This window comes from Homarus americanus, unplaced genomic scaffold (genome assembly GCF_018991925.1).
Source record: "Homarus americanus isolate GMGI-L3 unplaced genomic scaffold, GMGI_Hamer_2.0 scaffold50165, whole genome shotgun sequence".
Taxonomy (NCBI): Eukaryota; Metazoa; Arthropoda; class Malacostraca; order Decapoda; family Nephropidae; genus Homarus; species Homarus americanus.
Genome location: NW_024748747.1, coordinates 810,991 through 832,577, shown reverse-complemented (window position 1 = coordinate 832,577; position 21,587 = coordinate 810,991). Strand labels below are relative to the sequence as shown.

Below are 21,587 nucleotides of genomic sequence, written 5' to 3'. Positions count from 1 at the left end.
GTCGGTAGTAGGTTGGAACAGGGTACTACTGCCTGGGAAGATATTGGTAGACCCTGCTGCTGTATGGCATCACGAAAATTGTGACCAAGTCCCAGGTTGCTGATCTGACTTTCTGCCTCATTTACACACAATTGCAGGGTCTCAATTGTTTCTCTTGCTTTGACAACACAACATACATATATTGTTTCTCACTTTTGATTTTTTTTTTCATTTTTGTATTTATTATTATTATTATTATTATTATTATTATTATTATTATTATTACATTTTTGCCCCCTAGGCCCCAATGTGGGTCAGTGACCTGTGCCCAGGTGGGCTAATACCCGTAAAAAAAAAAATTAGAATTTCATTTCCAAAATTAGGGTGCGTCTTCCACGATGCAGCATCTTCCAAGCTTAAAAATACGGTAACACTTGTTACGCGAGTGAGTGTCGAGTCTGCCAGTACGAATGGCATCCCATGATTGTGTCCCTGGGGATAGCCATGAATTTCCAATTGCTACTGAAGTTAGATTATTTTCATCCCCAAACATCAGAGAGTCTGATGTTAGTAGTTTAGTTAGTGTCAGTTATCTACTTAAGAAAGTCATTAATCTCCTGAACTATTCTGTCAACCTGTATGATCTCCAAAATCTAATGTATCTCTGTGAATAGTTCCTTGTTCACAGCCGTGCTGAGTTTGTAAAACTTGTGTTAACAGCGTCTCTATTTCACGTCTTCCTGGCAAGCTCAATCTCTTTTTACGGGGATTAGCCCACCCGGGCACAGGTCACTGACCCACATCGGGGCCTGGGGGTAGATAATGTATGTATGTTGTGTTGTCAATAGTAAGAGAAACAATTGAGACCCTGCAATTGTGTGTAAATGTAGGAGAAAGTCAGATCAGCAACCTGGGACTTGGTCACAATTTTTGTGATGACATATGTTCTTTGACTTTTCCATTTTTTAATCACGGTTTCTGTGCTGGTTCATATTTATTTGCTAAAGTGGTTAATGTTTTAAAGCAAATTTTATTGAATTATGAATGGCAAATGAAAAAAAATTAATAGAGGGACTTAATGAGGTAGGTTAGGGAAAGGAACTTTGAAAATGTATGTTTTATTTCCAAAGACTTCATGTACTATTAACCGACCTTTTGGATTATCCGTCGGCCCCATATGTGGTCGGTTAATATCAATACATATAAAAGCTACACAAGATTATCTTTAGCTGCTAATATGTGCTCAAAGGCTGCCTCATAACTAATATAAAATGCTGACCGATATTACATACCTGTACAATAAAATATGAGCACTAAGAATTATTTTTAATCTTAACAAGAGGGAAAAGTTTGGACTAGCGAAATAGTGTTTGAGATATACTGTATGTAGACAATTAAATAAGAAATGCTGCATACATATCACACGAGAAAAACTTGTACAAATAAAGGTAATCTTATTATTGATTGAACTCCTGTTTATTGCAATATGCTAAGTTCATTTTTTTCCAATGCAATTTTTCCTGAATTTAAGTCTCATTACAGTACAGCATTTACTATAACAATATATAGTACAGTATGTGAATAGTAAACATGTCAGCGTATATTCTTTTAACCAGTAATACCACTCTTCTTGCAAACAATATACACAAAAATATAAAATTTAAACACATAACATGGAAGTTCATTACGATCACTATTTACAGACCACAGGAATTTTCTATTTACATCAATAAAGTACACACTACACACTTATATTTTAGTTTAACTAATGAACACTCATTCTGAGTTACCCGGAATCCAATACACTATTTTCTTTGTAGTTTTACCTACTGGAAATATATCAGGGAAGTACACAAAAACTGCAGCCCAGGACTCAAAGCCAGGATGCTTTGTAGTTGCATGTTTTCTCAAACTACTTTCAAATCTAAAGTTTATATCACAAATTGGGGAGTGAACAGATTTTTCTCTTGTTTGGGTTCTCATATGCAATGCAAAATTGTGTGGCAAAAAGAAAGCACTGCAGTAATCACACTGGTATCATTGATCTTCAAGGTGAATTCTCCTATTATTGAGCAAATTTGCGTACGATTTGAAATCACCAGGAAACAAATCGCACTTAAAAGGTCTTTCTGAGGTATGAGTAAACTTATGTTCTCCAAGCTGACAGCAAAGAGAAAACATTTTGCCACACTCTGAACACCTGAAAGGTTTCTCGCCCATAAAAATTGATGTGTGTGCTTTCAATTCATACTTGTGGGAAAAAACAGCTTTACATATAAAGCAAACAAAATGCTTCTTCCCATTATGTAAAACCAAGTGTTCGGTTAGAAAAGCTTTAGTTGTGCAAATTAGTGGACAAAGGGGACACTTAAACAGCCTACAGAATGCATGTGTTTTCATGTGTTGGACCAGGTCACCTGTTGAATAACAATACTGGCTACATATACTACATACTACACTTCTTATGAACTTAAGGTTCCTGTGTTCATATTGCTTAGCAGTATTGGAAGCACTTGGCTGGCAATCAACTGTAACTGCCAAGTATAATTCTCTTGATTTATTTACTTCAATACTCTGTCTTATTACAGCCCTACCTGGATATTTCTTTTTCTGAGAAGTATTTTCTTGTACTTGTCCATTTAGGGCGTTTTCTAAAGGCTGTTGAGCATGGCTTCCTGTGACCCCTGAAGCTTTCTTTTTAACACCTGAAGTTAATAGTAGTTTTGATGTGTTCTGATCCAAAAGTCTCTTTGCTCTTCTTCTTACAATTCTTTTGCTCTTCCTGGGAGGAGCAAAACTCACATCATTAAGTGTCTGTAAATCTCCACTAGCATCAAGATCACTAGATACCGGTAATGTAGAATTGTCCATTGAAAGTACCAATTCTGCAGAGGGAATCAATAATGGGATGTTAGACTTATTACAAGAGGGACCTTCTACCAGAGACTCCATACATTTATGTTCTGGATCTATTGTAGTTGTGTTTTCACAATTGTCTTCCTCAATGTTCTGTAAGCATAAATAGTTTTTTTCTTCATTTGCAGATCTAATACAACTTTTTTTATTTAAAATAATGGATGGGAAAAAGTTTTCATTCACTTCATAGTCTTGCACTCCATCTTCAAATCCCAAAAAATCATTTTCTTCTGATAAGTGTTTCAAAACTTTCTGGGGAGCAAAACTTATTTTCTCTTCAGTTTTGCTGGAATCACAAAGTAATTTTTTGCTTGGGTCCAAAAACTTCTCCACCATTTTTTCTGAGGATATTGTTCTGATATAATCTGCTCGAGAACTGAATGGCTGCCCTGAGTCCAACCCAAAACTGAATAGTTCCTGTTGATCCTCTCCATTATCTGACCCAGAACCAAAAGGCTGTACAGGATCCTCTTCAATATCTGACACAGAACCAAAAGGCTGTACAGGATCCTCTCCAATATCTGAACCAAACCCAAAAGGCTGTGCCGGATCCTCTTCAATATCTGACCCAAAACCAAAAGGCTGTACAGGATCCTCTCCAATACCTGAACCAAAACCAAAAGGCTGTGCAGGATCCTCTCCAATACCTGAACCAAAACCAAAAGGCTGTGCAGGATCCTCTCCATTATCTGACCCAAAATTGAAAACTTGCCCTGGATCCTCCCTATTATCTACCACAAATCTAACTGGCTGCTCTGGATTCTGTACATTGTATGCCACATATCTGAAAGGCTCTTCTGGATCCTCTCCTTTACCTTCCTCACAAAGACATAATTTTTCAACAGAGGCTCTACCGAGTACCTTGGCTTGTAAAGAATTCTGATGAACATGTAGATGAGTGACAACAATATCTGGAGGATTGGGGAAAGTATTAATCTTCTGTGTAATGGTAAAATCTTGTACCTTTAGTGGTTGCTTATATAAAGATATGCCAGGAGAATGACATATATTATTTGTAAATTTAGTCACATGCTTACTGCTGGAGTTTCTCATGTTTGTTTCTATAACACTGGTTGAAGAACTTTGATGTGAAGGATGAGAGCATTGTGAGCAGTTATGTGTGCCACATGTCAGGGAGTGTGCACATTCTGTGGTACAATGAAAATTTAATTGGTCTGTACTTTGGAAAGACTTCCGACATGTATTACAAATAAAGTGTTTTATACTAGTGTTGCTACGCAGACAAGAAGAATAGTTTTCTTGACATAGTGTTGTGTTCGTCTTATCTTCAACAACTGATTTTTCTGTTGTGTTTTTAAAACAGGTAGAGTCACCAGATTTTTTCAAACCCTCATTTTGCTTTTCAATTACACACTGAGATTCACGCTTCCCACAAATATTGTTCGGGTTACCATTATCATCTTTATGGCAAGATTCCAGAGAGTCTTGCCTGCTATGACAACAAGCAACACTACCATCTTTGCTACTGTCACATACAGCCAAAGATGCTTCATCTCTTCCTTCCTTAAGAGACTTGAATAACAATTTTCTCTGGCCACTTCTTGATTTTTTCTTCTTCTGCCCAAGATTAGTGAATTCCTTAACATTGGGTTGACACTCTTCATCTTTATAACAGCAACTCATCTTTATACTTTTATATGAAAAGTCATTAACAACAGTCATACTGTTTTCCTTTGACACTGAGCTCTTAGTATTAATCTTATCTTGAGTAGGATTAAACTTTGGTGTCTCCAGCATCACCTCCTTTCTGGTATGTTCTCTTTCTTTTCTTGCACGTACTTTTCTTGTCCTGTGTGCAACAGAAGATGGAGAGCATCTCTTGTTATTATGTACATTCTTCCCTACTAATCCTATACTGTTAAAAAATGTAGTGCGATCAAAAGGGTACAAAATGCTCTCTGTTCCGCTTCTATTAACTTTGTCATTAAATGTCGTACATTGTGAACTTTCTGTACAACAGCCAAGGTAATCTTGGGCTATTTTGGTGTTATTCTTATCAACTGCAGAAGACCTTATTGTTCCCAACATTTTACTGACTTCAAATGGTTTCTCTTGACACTTATATCTAATAAAGGATTTACTGATAATATCGCTATCATTGCTGTGATCAGTACTTTCAGAATGCTTTTGTGCGTTATGACACGGTGTAAAATTATTTGTAGTAAAACTGTCTACACCACTATCAATATTACTCTTATCTGCACTACTATTCTGGAATGTGTTATCATGGCTAAAATACTTATGATCAATAGATAATACCTCAATATCATTTGGAATTGCCTGTACATTATTCATTGAACTCAATTTCTTGTCATATCTTTTATTTCTGCTACATGCCCCCGAAAAAGGTCTAAATTCACTTATATAATTTGATGGTAGGGAAGATATAGAATGCCATGCTCTCTTGATTATATCCCCATCTACATCTTTTCCCTGAGATTGTTCACAAGAGTTTCTTAGTGAGTTCCCTATAAAATTTTCTTGGCTTGTTTCTTCAGGTAAACTTAGTGGTCTCCTCGACTCCTTAGTTATTTTATGAAAAGTGGTAATGTCAGCTGATGATACTTCCTTATATTTCTCCTTTCTGGCTGCCTTATTATCTGTGTCTTTATCAAGTTTTTGTGAAGATGACTTAAATTTTTTTCCCAGGGTTTTGGAGTTTGCTTTACTGTACGTTCTTGTAATATTTTGTTTAAAGTTTACCTCTTCATAAAATTCCTCATTAGGGATTGTTGCTGATTCTACTTTACGATACTGAGACTTTGATAAGTTGTATCTACTACTGGTGCCATGACAAGTTTCCTTGACAAACTTATTGCTTGAGTTCAGTCCCTCAGAACTTCCTGGATCAAGTTTTCTTGGCGATGATATTACATTGGTACTTTGGGAGTGTGACAGATTACAACTTGGGTTGATACTATCAACACTGTCAGCACACTTTGGGACTGAAGACATTGTTTCACAATTTTCTATATAATACCTGTCCATGAGGGTTATTTCCATTTTCCCTTGGGGATAAGGTGGATCAGAATTAGTAGTGACAGCATCACCAGTACCAGCCATTGAGTTTTGTGTTGAAGTCAACTCTTCATATTCTCCTTTAAGCCCATTTGAAGGTGACACTGACATTCTACCCTGGAGGTCATACATATCAGAAACAGAGCTGACAATATCACCTGCATCTTCCTCAGATTCAAGCCCTAAGTTAGGCTTCTTATAACATTCTTGATTAATATCTTTTGATGATGATGTCATATGAGGCCTCTGGGTGTCTGATGTAACTGTATTACTGTTGCCAGAGTTACCAATAATTTCATTAGATTCCTGTATCATGATCTCATAAACTTCTTGGTGAAGGTTTTGAGCACTTAATATTATTTTGTTGTCTGGGGAATCAGATAAAATTGAATTAATGTTAGAAGTGTCACCAGCATTCTCTGTAGCTTGTGTTTGGACAGTCAGCTCATGCCATATTTGATTGACAAGATTCTCTAAAAATGGTAATTCATTGCCAGTTTGGCTACTGGAAACATTAGAAAGAGTTTTCACGATATCAATCAATTTTTCTGGAGAGTTATGGCAGGGTTCTCTTGCTTTTCTATTACTTACTGACTCTTCAGTAAGATATTTTTTGTTCATGTCATTGATACTGTCTGAATGTTTTTCTTTTGTTTCTTTAACACCCAAACTGCAATTAGTGCTGTTGTTAGAGGTTGGTAGGTTCATGGTACAAACATCTTCACACTCAGTGTCATCAGTTTTGTTTTCTTTTATTGCACCAATTTCTTCCATCATATTGACACTATTATAAACTGTATACATTTTTTTGGTATCATTTGATGTTTGAGTAACAAGAGAATGGTTTATGTCTTCAGTATTAGGACAAGTATTATTGGTGTGGTCCATTATATTATCTTTATCCTTAATAAAATGTCCGGAGTCATTCATTACATCATCTTCTGTTGCAGGAACCTCTCTAATTTGCTCTGAAGCACAGTAGCTGGGAGCTGGTTCATCTGGATCTGTAATTATAGGTGTGGGAGATAAAGTTTCCATGAGGGCATTCATATTTTGTAGAGACAGGTCTTCCATTGGAGCATTTTTATTTTGTGGAGATAGGTCTTCCATGGGAGCATTTCTATTTTGTGGAGTTAGGTCTTCCAAGGGAGCATTTCTATTTTCTGGAAATAGGTCTTCCAAGGGAGCATTTCTATTTTCTGGAAATAGGTCTTCCATGGGAGCATTTCTATTTTCTGGAGATAGGTCTTCCATGGGAGCATTTCTATTTTCTGGAGTTAGGTCTTCCAAGTGAGCATTTCTATTTTGTGGAGATAGGTCTTCCATGGGAGCATTTCTATTTTCTGGAAATAGGTCTTCCATGGGAGCATTTCTATTTTCTGGAGATAGGTCTTCCATGGGAGCATTTATATTTTCTGGAGTTAGGTCTTCCAAGTGAGCATTTCTATTTTGTGGAGATAGGTCTTCCATGGGAGCATTTCTATTTTCTGGAGTTAGGTCTTCCAAGTGAGCATTTCTATTTTGTGGAGATAGGTCTTCCAAGGGAGCATTTCTATTTTCTGGAGTTAGGTCTTCCAAGTGAGCATTTCTATTTTGTGGAGATAGGTCTTCCAAGGGAGCATTTCTAGTTTCTGGAAATAGATCTTCCAAGGGAGCATTTCTATTTTCTGGAAATAGGTCTTCCATGGGAGCATTTCTATTTTGTGGAGATATATCTTCCATGGGAGCATTTCTATTTTGTGGAGATAGGTCTTCCATGGGAGCATTTCTATTTTGTGGAGATAGGTCTTCCATGGGAGCATTTCTATTTTGTGGTGATAGGTCTTCCATTGGAGCATTTCTATTTTGTGGAGATATATCTTCCATTGGAGCATTTCTATTTTGTGGAGATAGGTCTTCCATGGGAGCATTTCTATTTTCTGGAGATAGGTCTTCCATGGGAGCATTTCTATTTTGTGGAGATAGGTCTTCCATGGGAGCATTCATATTTTGTGGACACAGGTTTTCCATTGGAGCATTTCTATTTTGTGGTGATAGGTCTTCCATTGGAGTATTTCTATTTTGTGGCGATAGGTCTTCCCTGGGAGCATTTCTATTTTGTGGAGATAGGTCTTCCAAGGGAGCATTTCTATTTTGTGGTGATAGGTCTTCCCTGGGAGCATTTCTATTTTGTGGAGATAGGTCTTCCATGGGAGCATTTCTATTTTGTGGAGATATATCTTCCAGTGGAGCATTTCTATTTTGTGGAGATATATCTTCCATGGGAGCATTTCTATTTTGTGGAGATAGGTCTTCCATGGGAGCATTTCTATTTTGTGGAGACAAGTTTTTCTTGGGGACATTTCCGTACTGAGGAGGTACGTTAGTGTACACAGTCATTCCCCCTTTCTTCAGTTCATTTACAGGAAAATTATAAGTTAGATGATCATTATTTGTCTGGACTTTTGTTGTAGGAAAATGTCCACTATGAGTAAGAAGAACTGGATGAGTTCCTTTACACTGATTATGTTTTTGTGTAAGGTTAATATTGTGGCACAAGACCTGACTGCCTCTGGAAGATGTTTTCATATTTTCTGTACTCGTATTTGTGCGTATTTGATAATAACCACGACCCTCATTATCTACAACCTGTATTCCTCCATTCAGACTTTTAAAAGAATTGCACTTTCTATTTTCATTTGAACAATATGTTATTATTATCTTTGCAATACCTTTTTTTTTTTTATTCTGTTTAGTCATATAACCTTTTCTGTTGTCTCTATGATCCACATCTGGAGATTTTTCACATAAAATGAAGTGAGCATTAGTTACAGATCGATTTTTTTTCTCATCATTAACTAATCTTCCATGTTTTGTAATTTTATTTACAAGTGTGGCCTGAATTTTTTTTTTTCTTTCATGACATTTCTGTAAAAATATTTCATCGGGTGAATCAAAACCACTAAAGCAACTTTCTGTTTCACTACCGCGACCATGACTGTCACTTAAAAGACTTCCAACATCCAAGGACTCTGGGGAGTCATCATCCTCAAAGAGCTGTGGTGTGTTTATGGTACTGCCAAGGTGATCTACCATCCTTTCCATATTGAAGATGGCAGACACATAAACCTGTAAAACAAAGACAGGGATGAAGTTAACTCACCATGGAACAGTATTTTATATAAAATACAGTACTACAGTATTACTGTAGCTATGTTTTAATTAATACAGCATGCCCTGACAATTCACAGACCTCGATTATTTGCGGATGACCTCCTGGATATACCCAAGAATGTCTAAGGGTAGTTTTAAAGTTGATGGCATTTTTGCAACTGGGACAGGGAGCCATTCATTTTAGAGACAATAAAGTCTTTTACCTGTATTGTATATATGTGTGTGTGTGTGTGTGTGTGTAGACACACACACACATACAAATAAATAATAAAGGGAAAATCCTCTCACAAATAATAGAAACAAAACAACCAAATGTAGAAAAAATGTGAGTTACTCACATTTTTAATACATTTGTTTTTTATTATTTGTGAGAGGATTTTGCCATTATTATTTATTTGTATGTGTTTTGCACGCACACGCACACACACACTGTATATTGTTACAACCTTCACACCCTCTTCTAGGACTCACTAGAGGATGTACAGTCAGCCCATAGGCCCAATATATCAGAGGAGACTCTGAAATAACAGCTTCTGTTAACAGAGAGATTAAATGTTAAACACAGACCCTTACCTTATTTCTGGCTAACAATCTCCTGACAGCTGACAGGTATTTATTTTAAAACCACTGTTCCCATTAAAACTGGTTCAATCAAAACGATACAACATAATATAATGAATATGTGCTCTCCATCCATGCACATACAAAAAAGCCACAAATCAATTCACTCAGAATAATGCTATATCCACCAAATACAATGCTCTCTCACTACTACAATATTCTTTAGACTATAATGAACATATTACACTTTAGTTAATACCATAATTATCCATGGTTGCCCAGATAATAGTAGATAAATATGCACCACACAAGCTTGACCCTCCTATCCTCTTCAACCAAGCTACCGAGAGTGTGTCACCAAAACAAAAATGTTCCAATACTTTCTTGTTTCATCAACATATAATTACTAATTCTTCTTATACTTCACAACTGCTTCTTACAGTCTTTCATAACTGTACAAAAAACAAAACAAAAATTCTACAAAGTTTACGTAATGAAACAAATACTATTATACATACAGTGAGTTCTGCTATAACGCGTGTTTTGATAACGCGAATTTGCTCTAACGCGATTTATGAATTAGGAACGATATTTGTATAACGCGAACGCTTGTTTGCTATAACGCGATTTTTGCTTACTATTTCTCCAATTTTGTGGTATTAATTGTGAATATGGTAAAGAAGAATATCTCCAAGAAGCGTTCTGGTGATAGAATTCCCGGTGATGATCGTAAAAGAAAGGATATAACACTTGAAGAGAAGCTCGATGTTATCAACCTCAAAATCACCCTTCTCCCCCATCAAGTTACATTCATATTTTTTCAAGGTAGTGTTACATTTACTGTATGATTTCATTATTAGATATGAATGTAACATTTATTTAGACTGTGGTATCCTTTGTGTTAGGCTAACTACTAAATTTTTTTGATTTCGAGTAATCTGCACCTAACCCTATTTTCTCCATAAGCCCTGTTATTTCTATTACGCGATTTTCTATAACACGATATTTTACAAGAACACAATTATCGCGTTATAGCAGAACTACCGGTACACCCACCGCGGAATGTGAGCATCCTGGGTTGACTGTATATATATATATATATAAACATGTTGCAATTCGCAACCATGCTTGTTTCTTTAATGTAACAAGCTTCCCACAAGTACTTTTATTTTGCAAAATTTTCTCCTTCCCGCTCAAATAAACTAAGAAATCCCGGGAGACTTTTGAGGAAAAAATATCCATGACGAGAGCTGCTACAATACTAAATTTGGTGCCAATGAAGGTAAACAAACACACACAGGATGACCATACTGCATCAGCGAAGAAGACAGTATTACCAGACCTAAAAAAATCATCCAGCACGAAGTGGAAGAGGTTCGATCATTTAAAAATACCGCTTGAAGGAACAATACCTTCGAAAAGATTTTTCGTCGGAAGGGGTAGATGTTGTTTAATAATATGGCCGTAAGAGTCTGCATACAGATTTAATCCAGAAACAAGGTGCTCGTTCTGATGAAAAACCCTTTAATACCAGCAAAGGGTGGTTTGAGCACTTCAAGAAATGCCAGTGCTGATACTGAGGCTGCAAGTAATTATCCAGCAATATTAAGGCAATCATTTAGGCTGATGGATACACACTACAACAAGTATACAATGTTGATGAAACAGGCCTCTTTTGGAAGCACATGCCTGTCAGGACATTTATTTCAACAGAGGAGAAAACAGCTCCTGTTTTTAAGAACTGCAAGGAGACTTTAAATTAAAGCCCATGCTTTTTTCTTTTTTCTTTTTTATTGGGCACCCCCCTACATCCTGTGTAAGGTGAAGCACAGAAGCGTTTACAGCGCCCAACAGGGAAGCATGCTACGTTAATGCTTGCCTTTATGTCTCATGAGTTAAGGGCATAGAAGCCTGAAGGGTCATATGTTTTTTAGTCAAGGGCGTGCTTGTGTACCACTCAGAAAACCCAGGGGCTTTCAAAGCCTATGCCAAATCTAGGTTACCAGTGATATGGCACTCCAATAGGAAAGCATGGATGACTGGTAGCCTGTTCCAAGATTGGTTTACAAACTGTTTCTGTCCTGTAGTAGAAAGGTACAGTAACCAAAAAAAATATTGCCAAAAAAGCCTTGTTACTGCTAGATAATGCCCCCAGCCACCCTGTTAGCCTTAATGACCTTTCCACTAATATCAGGGTTGAATACTTGCCCAAGAACACAATTTCCTTGAATCAAGGTGAGATTGCCAGCTTTAAGGCATACTATTTATACAGGATTTTTAGACAAGTTATAGCTGCAATTGATGGTGAGGATCAGCAATCAGTCCAAAATTTATGGAAGAAGTTTAACATCATTAATGCTGTAGAAAATATTGCTGAGTCATGGGATGAGGTCAAATATGCAACAATGATTGGTGTGGAAGAACATCTGGCCAGACTGTGTCCACGATTTCCAAGGTGTTCCCAATGAGGATCTTATGTGAATGAAACAGGAGAAAGCTGCTGGTGAGGAACAGGAGGATACCTGTACAGAAGTTCCATCTACATCTGTCAATTGACAACAAAGGTTTTGTCCACAGTGCTTAGTCAACTTCAAAATGTGATGCAAACCGTTGAGACACACTATTCAGATCATGAATGCAGCCCCAATTTTGTGCCGTTAACAACAGACCACATTGGACAAGTTCTTTGCCTCATGACCACAGTCAGCAGCAGAAGAATATGATGATGATCCACAGAGAGGGGTAGGGATCAGCAGTGACCCACCAATAATTTCAATTGCACTACCTCATTGTCCTCACCTCACTTGACTCAGCACTCAACATGGTTTCTGGCAAATAAAATTTGAGTGTTTTGTTCATTTATTAACATGATACATCATGAATAACTCATCGTATGTGGTTAAAACCATCTAATTTCATACATACCTGTATAGTATATGTGTTTGTGTCACTTTTTGGCACTCAAAAATTTTTCGTACGGAATCTATCACTTTTATAATTGTAAATCAATGGGGAAATGGTTTCACGCTACGGAATTTTCAGGAACCTAACCCTTCCATAACCCAGGGGATGCCTGTATTATACAATGACAAATCTGGAAAGTTTAAAATTTTCAAAAAAATTATTAAAGAACAACATCTCTTAAGTTATCTTAAAGCTGCATGAATGCCAACATATTCTATAAATGCCTTTGCACAGAGAAATTATTTTATGAAGAAAACCACTGTCTTGATTTCATTATCAAATATTTCAAACTTTGCTTCAAAGCTTGTATCACCTGTAGGTATGTGGGGAGATTTTCCTGAGAAAACTGATTGCAGAACCAATTACAACTTCGTGGAATATGGGATTTGTTCCTGGACCATGCATCACACGAGACACCACTGTCAGGCGACCAGGCGAATACACACAGCAAATTTAAACTGTCTTGAGTGCGTTATTTCAAAAATAGGTGCGCGTAAATTAGCTTTTGTTATTAATTGAACAATCACGTTATTCCCAAAACGCTTAAATCAAACACGAGTTACCTGTACTGCTTTCATATCTGGGGTGGCTCTTCTGTCCAACTGTTAGAGAGGGTGGAATCAAAGGCATTTCGTCTTATTAACTCTCCTCCTTTAGTTGACAATCTTTCTTCCTTTTCTCTTCGTCACAATGTTGCTTTATTCTCTCTCTTTTACAGGTACTTTAACAGACAATGTTCAGTGGATTTGGCATCCTGTGTACCGCCAGCAAGGCCGTGGGTTCATAACACACGTCTTGCCCGCGGTGCCCACTGTTTCTCTGTGGATGTCGGTCACACTAGAATAACCCGTTATAGTGCATCCTTCTTTCCTCACACAGCCAAACTGTGGAATGCTCTGCCTTTTTCTCTTTCCATATTCATACAATCTGTCTCACTTTAAAAAGCTGGTTTTCCGGCATCTTTGTGGTGTAGATTAATATAACCTTTATCTTTTCTATTTTTAATTTCTTTCTATTCTTATTTTTTCGCCCCCTAAGCCCCACTGTGGGTTGTTCGACCCGTGCCCAGGTGGGGTAATTCCCGTAAAAAAAAAAATCATGTCCTGGATCCTGTAGTGACAACGACTCCTACGGTGGACAATAACACTAAATTGCTTGAAGATCGGTATCCTAGTTTATTCTCTGCCGTGTTGTTACCAGAAGTATGTCACTTAGAGATGAGCATAATACTTGTGTTGACCCTGTTCCTAATGTAGCTGACACAAGTGGTGCAGTTTATGATGTAAATGACTTTGGTGTTAGGGACCTATATGTGTCGCAAGACAATGGACGAGTTGACGGTTCTGGGTAAACACCAGAGATACACTCTGCCACATTCGTAGTGATACGGTATACTATATAATTTGTAATAAAAGTTTAAAGTCCTGCTATAATAGTTGAGATAAGTTTATTTATCTAGAAACAGGGCTGCCACTTGCAATAACGTCACCACTTATCCTGCAGACGACGTACGGATGGAGATGCGAATCAACTGAGAAGTAATGACATCGGCTGGACTTTGTTTTGAGAATTCTTGGTACAGGTACTAGGTAAACACGACAACATCGTGCTGTTATTGTTTTTATGATTTACTAATGAACCACTGGGATACATCATCATTTATATTAATTAATTAATTGGTGAAATTTTACTTTAACTACCATAAGTATCTGGATGCTTAGATTCGAGACAGGCTATAATGGGTAAATGTTAAGTTTTGTTCATCCCTATACAGTACTTAGACATGCAGACTATGGTTTTTTTTCTGATGGTTTGCGATGTATTATGAACGATTTAGACCTTCATTTCTATCGGAAATCTTTAGTTTTGTGTTACTACCCCTCCTTTAATGGTGTATGTTAAGCTAACCTTATAACTTATAATACAGTGGTCCCTCGGTTAACGAGCGCCTCGGTTAACGAGATTTCGGTTAACGAGTTACCTTCCATAAGATTCTTAACTTCGGTTAACGAGCAATCCCTCGATTAACGAGTTTCTTACGAGCCGACCTGAACATGTTTTCGCTTGCATTTGGCGGTCCACCAGCTGTAGTATTAGTCCGCCAATACAGTAATCTGTTCTAGGCTTAAATTCCTTACCATTTTGGCAAATATCAAGAAGTTTATGCTATTCAATAATTTTAAAAGTTTAATATTAAAATTTTTAGTCATTTTAACAATTATTGAACATAATTGAAAGTAATGAAACTAGTTTTATGTGCGCCATCCAGCCTCTCAACACACCATACAGGTGTCAGTCTTTGTGTCTTTTCAGTGGAGGTAACATCTTGCTTGAGACTCTTCAACTAAATGCTTTTTTCCTGTGTTTGCAAGCAAATTATTGGTCATTTTGAAATTTATTTTACATATTGACAATATATAATGCAGTGCAGTGTTGATTTAAAGAAAATAATCTTGAATTACACCAAGAGAACTAAAATTTTATGGGTGAAATGGCACCATGAGTGACTTCTCTTCCACCCCAATGCCTTCTCTTCTCCCTTCTCCTCCACCCCCATTCTAATTCCCATCATCATCATCATCATCCAGGAGCCTTCTACATACACATATCAAAGTAAGTGTACTTTTCTACCTTTTTTGTTGAATTTAGGCAATTTTCGGTGAGCTGGAACCAATTACCCAAAAACCCATTGAAACAATGGTTTCGGTTAACGAGCAACCTTCTAGAACAGATTGTGCTCGTTAACCGAGGGACCACTGTATAACTTATCATACCTAACCTAACCTAACATATGATCTGTATTTTCTTATGCAATAGAAAAATGTTTTGCGACAGAAATTCCATAGAGATAATTTGTCTTATTGTTTAAAGTACTTAATCCCATTGTTAGAATCTTAGAGTTCCCCCAGATGACCAAAATAATACCAATACTGTTTGGAATGTTTATACTATGAAATTTTTAGTAGGGGCAGCTAATATCCATTGAATTAGTTAATGTGCTTAGTAATAATTATATATTCAATACACCAGTACTGTGTGCACAGTAAAGCACAATTAATTATCTAATAATATTAATTTACAAAACCGATCAGCCGAGAAGGTTGGACAACTACTTCCAGGGTTCATCAAGGCAGATGAAAGAAATTTACCAAAAGTAAATGTCTTTATGATTGTAGAGTATTATCAAGAACTCCGCCATCCAGCTATGAAGCACGTTAAATTATATCTGTCATCTGATCATCTCAAGCCCATTCCCTGGCCATGGTCATCCCCAGTCCTTCCACAACATTAAATATAGACATCAGTGACGAAAACTTACATTTTCCAGACAAGAAATAGAGAACAGTGATGAAAACTTCCATGTTGGAGTTATCGGTCTTTTGCATCATTTTGGCACCCAGCAAGTAAATACACACGATGATACTTGAGCAGTAATTTATTTTAACTAAAAATAAGGTATGCCTGTTTACAGTATATCAACAGTGTATATTGTAGTGGATACTGTATAATATGGACATGAAGTAGTACCTTAAGCTGTGTATCTTTATATTACCCTATTAATTATGTACAGTAAAGTATTACAGAACATGTATTAATTCTATGTAATATTTCCATTTATTATGCACCATGTTATGTATATAAATTATCATATTTACATTTTATGTATTCAGCTTGTGAATGCTGGCATCTGCATATGCCAGCGCGCAGTGATACATGGAGTGGAGACCACCAGTCCTTCAAGTGTGGAAGTGCTCTGTCTTATTGGTGCCTCTGTATATCTCCCGTACGAGAATAAGAACCTACAGTATTACCCCGCCTAACGCGGTTTCACTTAACGCGTTTTATCATATACGCGGTGCCTCGCCAGAGCTGAACTTTCACTTAACACGGATTTTTTTCCACATATACGTGGTGAGTGTCCGGCTCAAGACGCTATTTTTAGATTTGCCCCACCCGCCACCCGCCACCCTGCCTGACTGCCTGTTTTAGCTCATAAAATTCATACAAATTACCCGGCCAGAATATAATTTACATTGCTGGAATTCTTATAATTTGGTGATCATTTTGAATACAAACATCATATATTTTGCATTAGACATACCAATTTTAGATAAAATGTTTTCTCTAGTAAATATGTTATCTTTTGTGCAAAATATATGACATTTATATTCAAAATATTCCTGGTCTTACAAGGAATCCAGCAATGTCAATTATATTATCCTAACTTTAGTTTGAGGTATTATTTATTAAAATTTAGTGGTTTTCCCACACATCTCCTTGGGACAGTTGGTGGGGGGTGGGGGGGGAGGGAGGGACCAATCGACCATCTGTTACCCCGTGAAGAATTTTTTTTTTTTTTTATTAACGGAAGATATTTGTTTTAGCTCATAAAATTCATACAAATTACCCGGTCAGAATATAATTTACATTGCTGGAATTCTTATAATTTGATGATCATTTTGAATATAAACATCAAATATTTTGCATTAGACATACAAATTTTAGATAAAATGTTTTCTCTAGTAAATATGTTATCTTTTGTGCAAAATATATGACATTTATATTCAAAATATTCCTGGTCTTACAAGGAATCCAGCAATGTCAATTATATTATCCTAACTTTAATCTGAGGTATTATTTAATACAAAATGTTAAAATTTATTTTTTTCACCCACTCTTCTCTTGAAGGGACGATTGGTGGGGGGTGGGGGGGAGGGTTGGGACTGACCGCGCGGTTGGAAGAGGGGGGAGGCAAGGTGGGGTACTTTGATTGACAGATAGTGTCCTGAAGAATATTTTTTTTTTATTAACTGAAGATATTTGTTTTAGCTCATAAAATTCATACAAATTACCCGGCCAGAATATAATTTACATTGCTGGAATTCTTATAATTTGGTGATCATTTTGAATATAAACATCATATATTTTGCATTAGACATACAAATTTTAGATAAAATGTTTTCTCTAGTAAATATGTTATCTTTTGTGCAAAATATATGACATTTATATTCAAAATATTCCTGGTCTTACAAGGAATCCAGCAATGTCAATTGTATTATCCTAACTTTAGTTTGAGGCATTATTTATTAAAATTTAGTGGTTTTCCCCCAAAAATTTCTCAGAGAGGGAAGAGCCAGCAGTATAGTGTGAGAAGAGGGGGAGGGAGTTGAGTCCATTATTTGAATGGACATTAACTTGGCGACTGTATTTCTCTATTTCTCTTAAGTATTAATTGTGTGCATGTACCATCATAAAATTAAGATGTTATTTTTACTACAACATAGTTATGTGTCTTCAAAAAGTGGAGTTTGGGGGTCGGGCTGGTTTCTATTGGAATTAATCCCATATGTTCTGTTGTTCACTTAACACGGATTTCACTTAACACGGGACCCTCTGGGTTCTATTGACCGCGTTAAGTGGGGTACAACTGTATTTTTAAGATAACAAGTGTTTGTGTATACCCTCAGTAGTGTAGAACATTTTGGGGGTACCAAAGACAAACATAGAGATACTCTCCCCTACAACTGACAAGCTTAGTCGCATTCCATAGCAACGGAGTTCAGTCAAAGCCTAGTCGTCTAGAATCGCGCCAAGTTTCTCTGACAAGTCTAGACTAAGGGGGGGGGGTCGACACCAGCGACACTTGCACCCAGTCTTGCTTCTGGTGGCCGAGTAAAAAGCTCTCAGTCTCGCCATTGAATTCTACCCTACTCTGCTGAACCAGCAAGACCTATAAACAAGCTCCTCACCAACCAGCTCCCTCAGCAAGCTCCTCACCCAACAGGACCTCTGAGCAAACTTCTCACCACACGGCAATTCCTTAGCACTGCACTGTACATACAATGTATACAGAAAATGCATTGTGAGTTTCTATCCTACCTCAATCCTGAGTGTGAGATATCTACTTGTACGTACGTATGTGAGCCCACACAAAGAGAATTGACAACTGGCCACATACAGTATGCCACAATATGGCCACAAATCCTGTATTTCTGCTGGTAAGTTCAACACATACACCACAGCTGGCTGCCTCCATGCTCCCTCTCGACGCAACCAGTCTGATAAACAATCCTCACACCTGTTACAACCATAGGGTAGATCGTTACATAAACGCAAATCACTCAAGTCTTTCAAATATACCAATATTTATTAATGTTATTAATCCCAAATTCTCCCAACAAAGGTCAAGTTAACAGGTCAAAACCTAAACAAGTCAATAAAAATATGAACATTTATTAACTTATTCCCACCACCACATATGTACATAAAATAAAATAAATAGCAATAATAATAAGATAAGATGTTTGGAAGTGGCTTATTACACAAAATCAATATCAAGCAATAACAAATCTCAATAGTCAAATGCCAACTACCAAATCACAAGAGAGAGGGTATACTCAACTTAAGACAGCTGTGCCTAGACTGACTAAGGTGTACCATCAGGCCACCGACGTCACCTCTCTACCACCAAATACCAACGTATCATATCCCGATTGGCCAAAATGTAAACTTTATCTAAATTACCTTACTGACATTAGTTCTACTTATCTCACCTATATACAAACATAATATAATAAATACACAATGTAATAAAACAAATTTAATACAAAAATGATGGCTCAGTCAGTGTGGGCGAGTAATGAGCGAAACTGCTCAAGCCAACCACACCATCCGAACCAACGTATTTCATACCCACAACAGAAACTTATGGCGGACACTCGTAACATCCCCCTCATCTAAAAAGTTTACGAACAAAAGGAGAAAACTTTTATACATCACGGGACAGGGTGTCTGCCAAGAGATTGTCTTTCCCCCACAGTAGCAGGTAAGCTCCAAAAAATGGTTAGGTTAGGTTAGGCTAGGTTTGCCTTTTTTGGTGTTTTATGGTGTGTTTTACTCAAACCTGACTGCCATTTTGGTGCAAATTAGCGCTTTCTGTTACAAATGAAATTGTTATTTAAAAAAAAAGTTAATTTGCACACAAGAAATGAAGGTCGGATTTGAGTAAAACACTCCATAATACACCAAACAAAAACTATTTTTGTATCAAAACCTGAGGACAGCCAATGGAATAATATTTGCCATGGACGATTAGCCAACCAGAGCACACTCGTGGTAAAATAGCATTAGTAGGAACTTAGCTCGTCACAACAAAATATCCGCTGCCTTAAATTATAGTTTCGGTTATCCCTGTATTTAGATAACCTAACCTAACCTAACCTAACCTAACCTAACCTAACCTAACCTAACTAAAGCAACCATACCTAACCAGCCTTACCTAAACCTAACCTAAGAACCCAGGAACTGTTTCTAACCAAACGTATACTGTATTCCCAAGATTACCAGGATGACCGAAACTAAAATAATTACAATTAAAGAACAAAAAGCCTCCATCTTTGGACTATGCATTTAAACTTTAGTGTTCAATTATTAACATTAAACATCGTATTTCACTTAGTATGATGCATAATTTCCTACAATAATGCATCTACATTAATAAAATATTCTAAGTGTGTATATCATAGGCTTCAAGTTGAGCAACATTGAATTATAAATTTTCAGGCACAGTCAGTACAGTCCTACAATAAATTTCTTCACACCGCCACAAATTTCTAACTCACCTGTGTATGGTTGTGATGTCTCAAAGTAAGTGAAACTCGATGGTAAATGTATTGTGTGGTTGAAGTGTGTGTTATCCTCACTCACTTTAATCTCGGCAACAGACTCACACAAGCGAAAGGCTAACCTCGACCACAACAAAAACAATTGAACAACCAATTTCATCTCGCGGGTTTACCTTTTAGGCTTTAAAAATTTATTTACTACCTTATGGCTTATTATCTTTGTAGCAGGTTTTAGCACGATTATTATAGCAATTATGTTTCATAGTGAAACTGAAGTTTCGTAAATTGATCACAGAAGGCAGTTTTTTTATTGACAACAAAAGCTGTTTCCGACATCTTTGTGGTGAAAATTCTTAAAATCTTTTTCTCTTCTATTTTTAATTAATTTTTACTGCTATTTTTTGGACCCCTCTCCCCCCACCCCCCCAAGGCCCCGTTGGGGGTCGATGACCTGTTCCCTGGTGGGCTAGCTTAAGCTAGCCGTTACCAACACCTCTTCCCTCCCTGACCAGATATCCCTCCTCCTAGTGACAGGCCTGGCACATGACATTATTAGGGACTTGCCACACTTTGCCATAAACAGATAAATTGTACCGGGAATTCCCCCCCCCCTCCCCCACCACACACACACACACTCATCATTCTGTCACTTTATCTGTAATCTATAGTACAATTGTAAAATTCATAAACAATGCAATCTTTTACTTTTATTAAAGAAAAAATTTTCAAACAAATTAGTTTTTAACTTATATAAAGAAACGTTTTGGGGAGAACTTTATGGGATTCTATTTAACTGCCTATGTGATTCAGGCAGTCAGGCCAGGTCTAGGGAAAGTTTCCATTTCTTGAGAAAAATGACCCGTAGAGGGAAAAGGGAAGAAAAATTAAAAATTATATAAAACTAGGGGAAAAATGGCAATGAAGTATTTGCAGCACCCTCTAAAAAGGAACAAAACTAAATTTCGCAGTGGAGGATCCAGACAGTCTTACACAGTTTCCGGAAGCCGGTCAGAATTTTGGAGTAAAACAGTTTCAGATTTATTGTAATCAATAATAAACGCGCGCCAAATCTCAGTTGCGTAATGCTATGGAGGCTGACCCAACTGTGTGGGAAGTATGCTGTGTGTGGGAAGGATGCTGTCTGTGGGAAGGATGCTGTGTGTGGGTAGGATGCTGTGTGAAGGAAGTATGCTGTGTGTGGGAAGAATGTTGTGTGTGGGTAGAATGCTGTGTGAAGGAAGTATGCTGTGTGTGGGAAAGATGCTATGTGTGAGAAGAATGCTGTGTGTGGGTAGAATGCTGTGTGAAGGAAGTATGCTGTGTGTGGGAAGGATGCTGTGTGTGGGTAGG

General features: G+C 37.1%; 1 protein-coding gene across 1 annotated transcript; it reads right to left on the bottom strand.

The window, feature by feature from the left end:
* Positions 1 to 1,081: 1,081 nt before the first annotated feature.
* Positions 1,082 to 20,565, bottom strand: LOC121880414. Its single transcript, XM_042387606.1, has 2 exons — positions 20,235 to 20,565; positions 1,082 to 9,042 (listed from the first exon to the last, which is right to left on the bottom strand). Exon 2 carries the CDS (start codon positions 9,016 to 9,018, stop codon positions 2,017 to 2,019), a length of 7,002 nt encoding a protein of 2,333 aa, XP_042243540.1. The 5' UTR covers positions 9,019 to 9,042; positions 20,235 to 20,565; the 3' UTR covers positions 1,082 to 2,016.
* Positions 20,566 to 21,587: the final 1,022 nt, after the last annotated feature.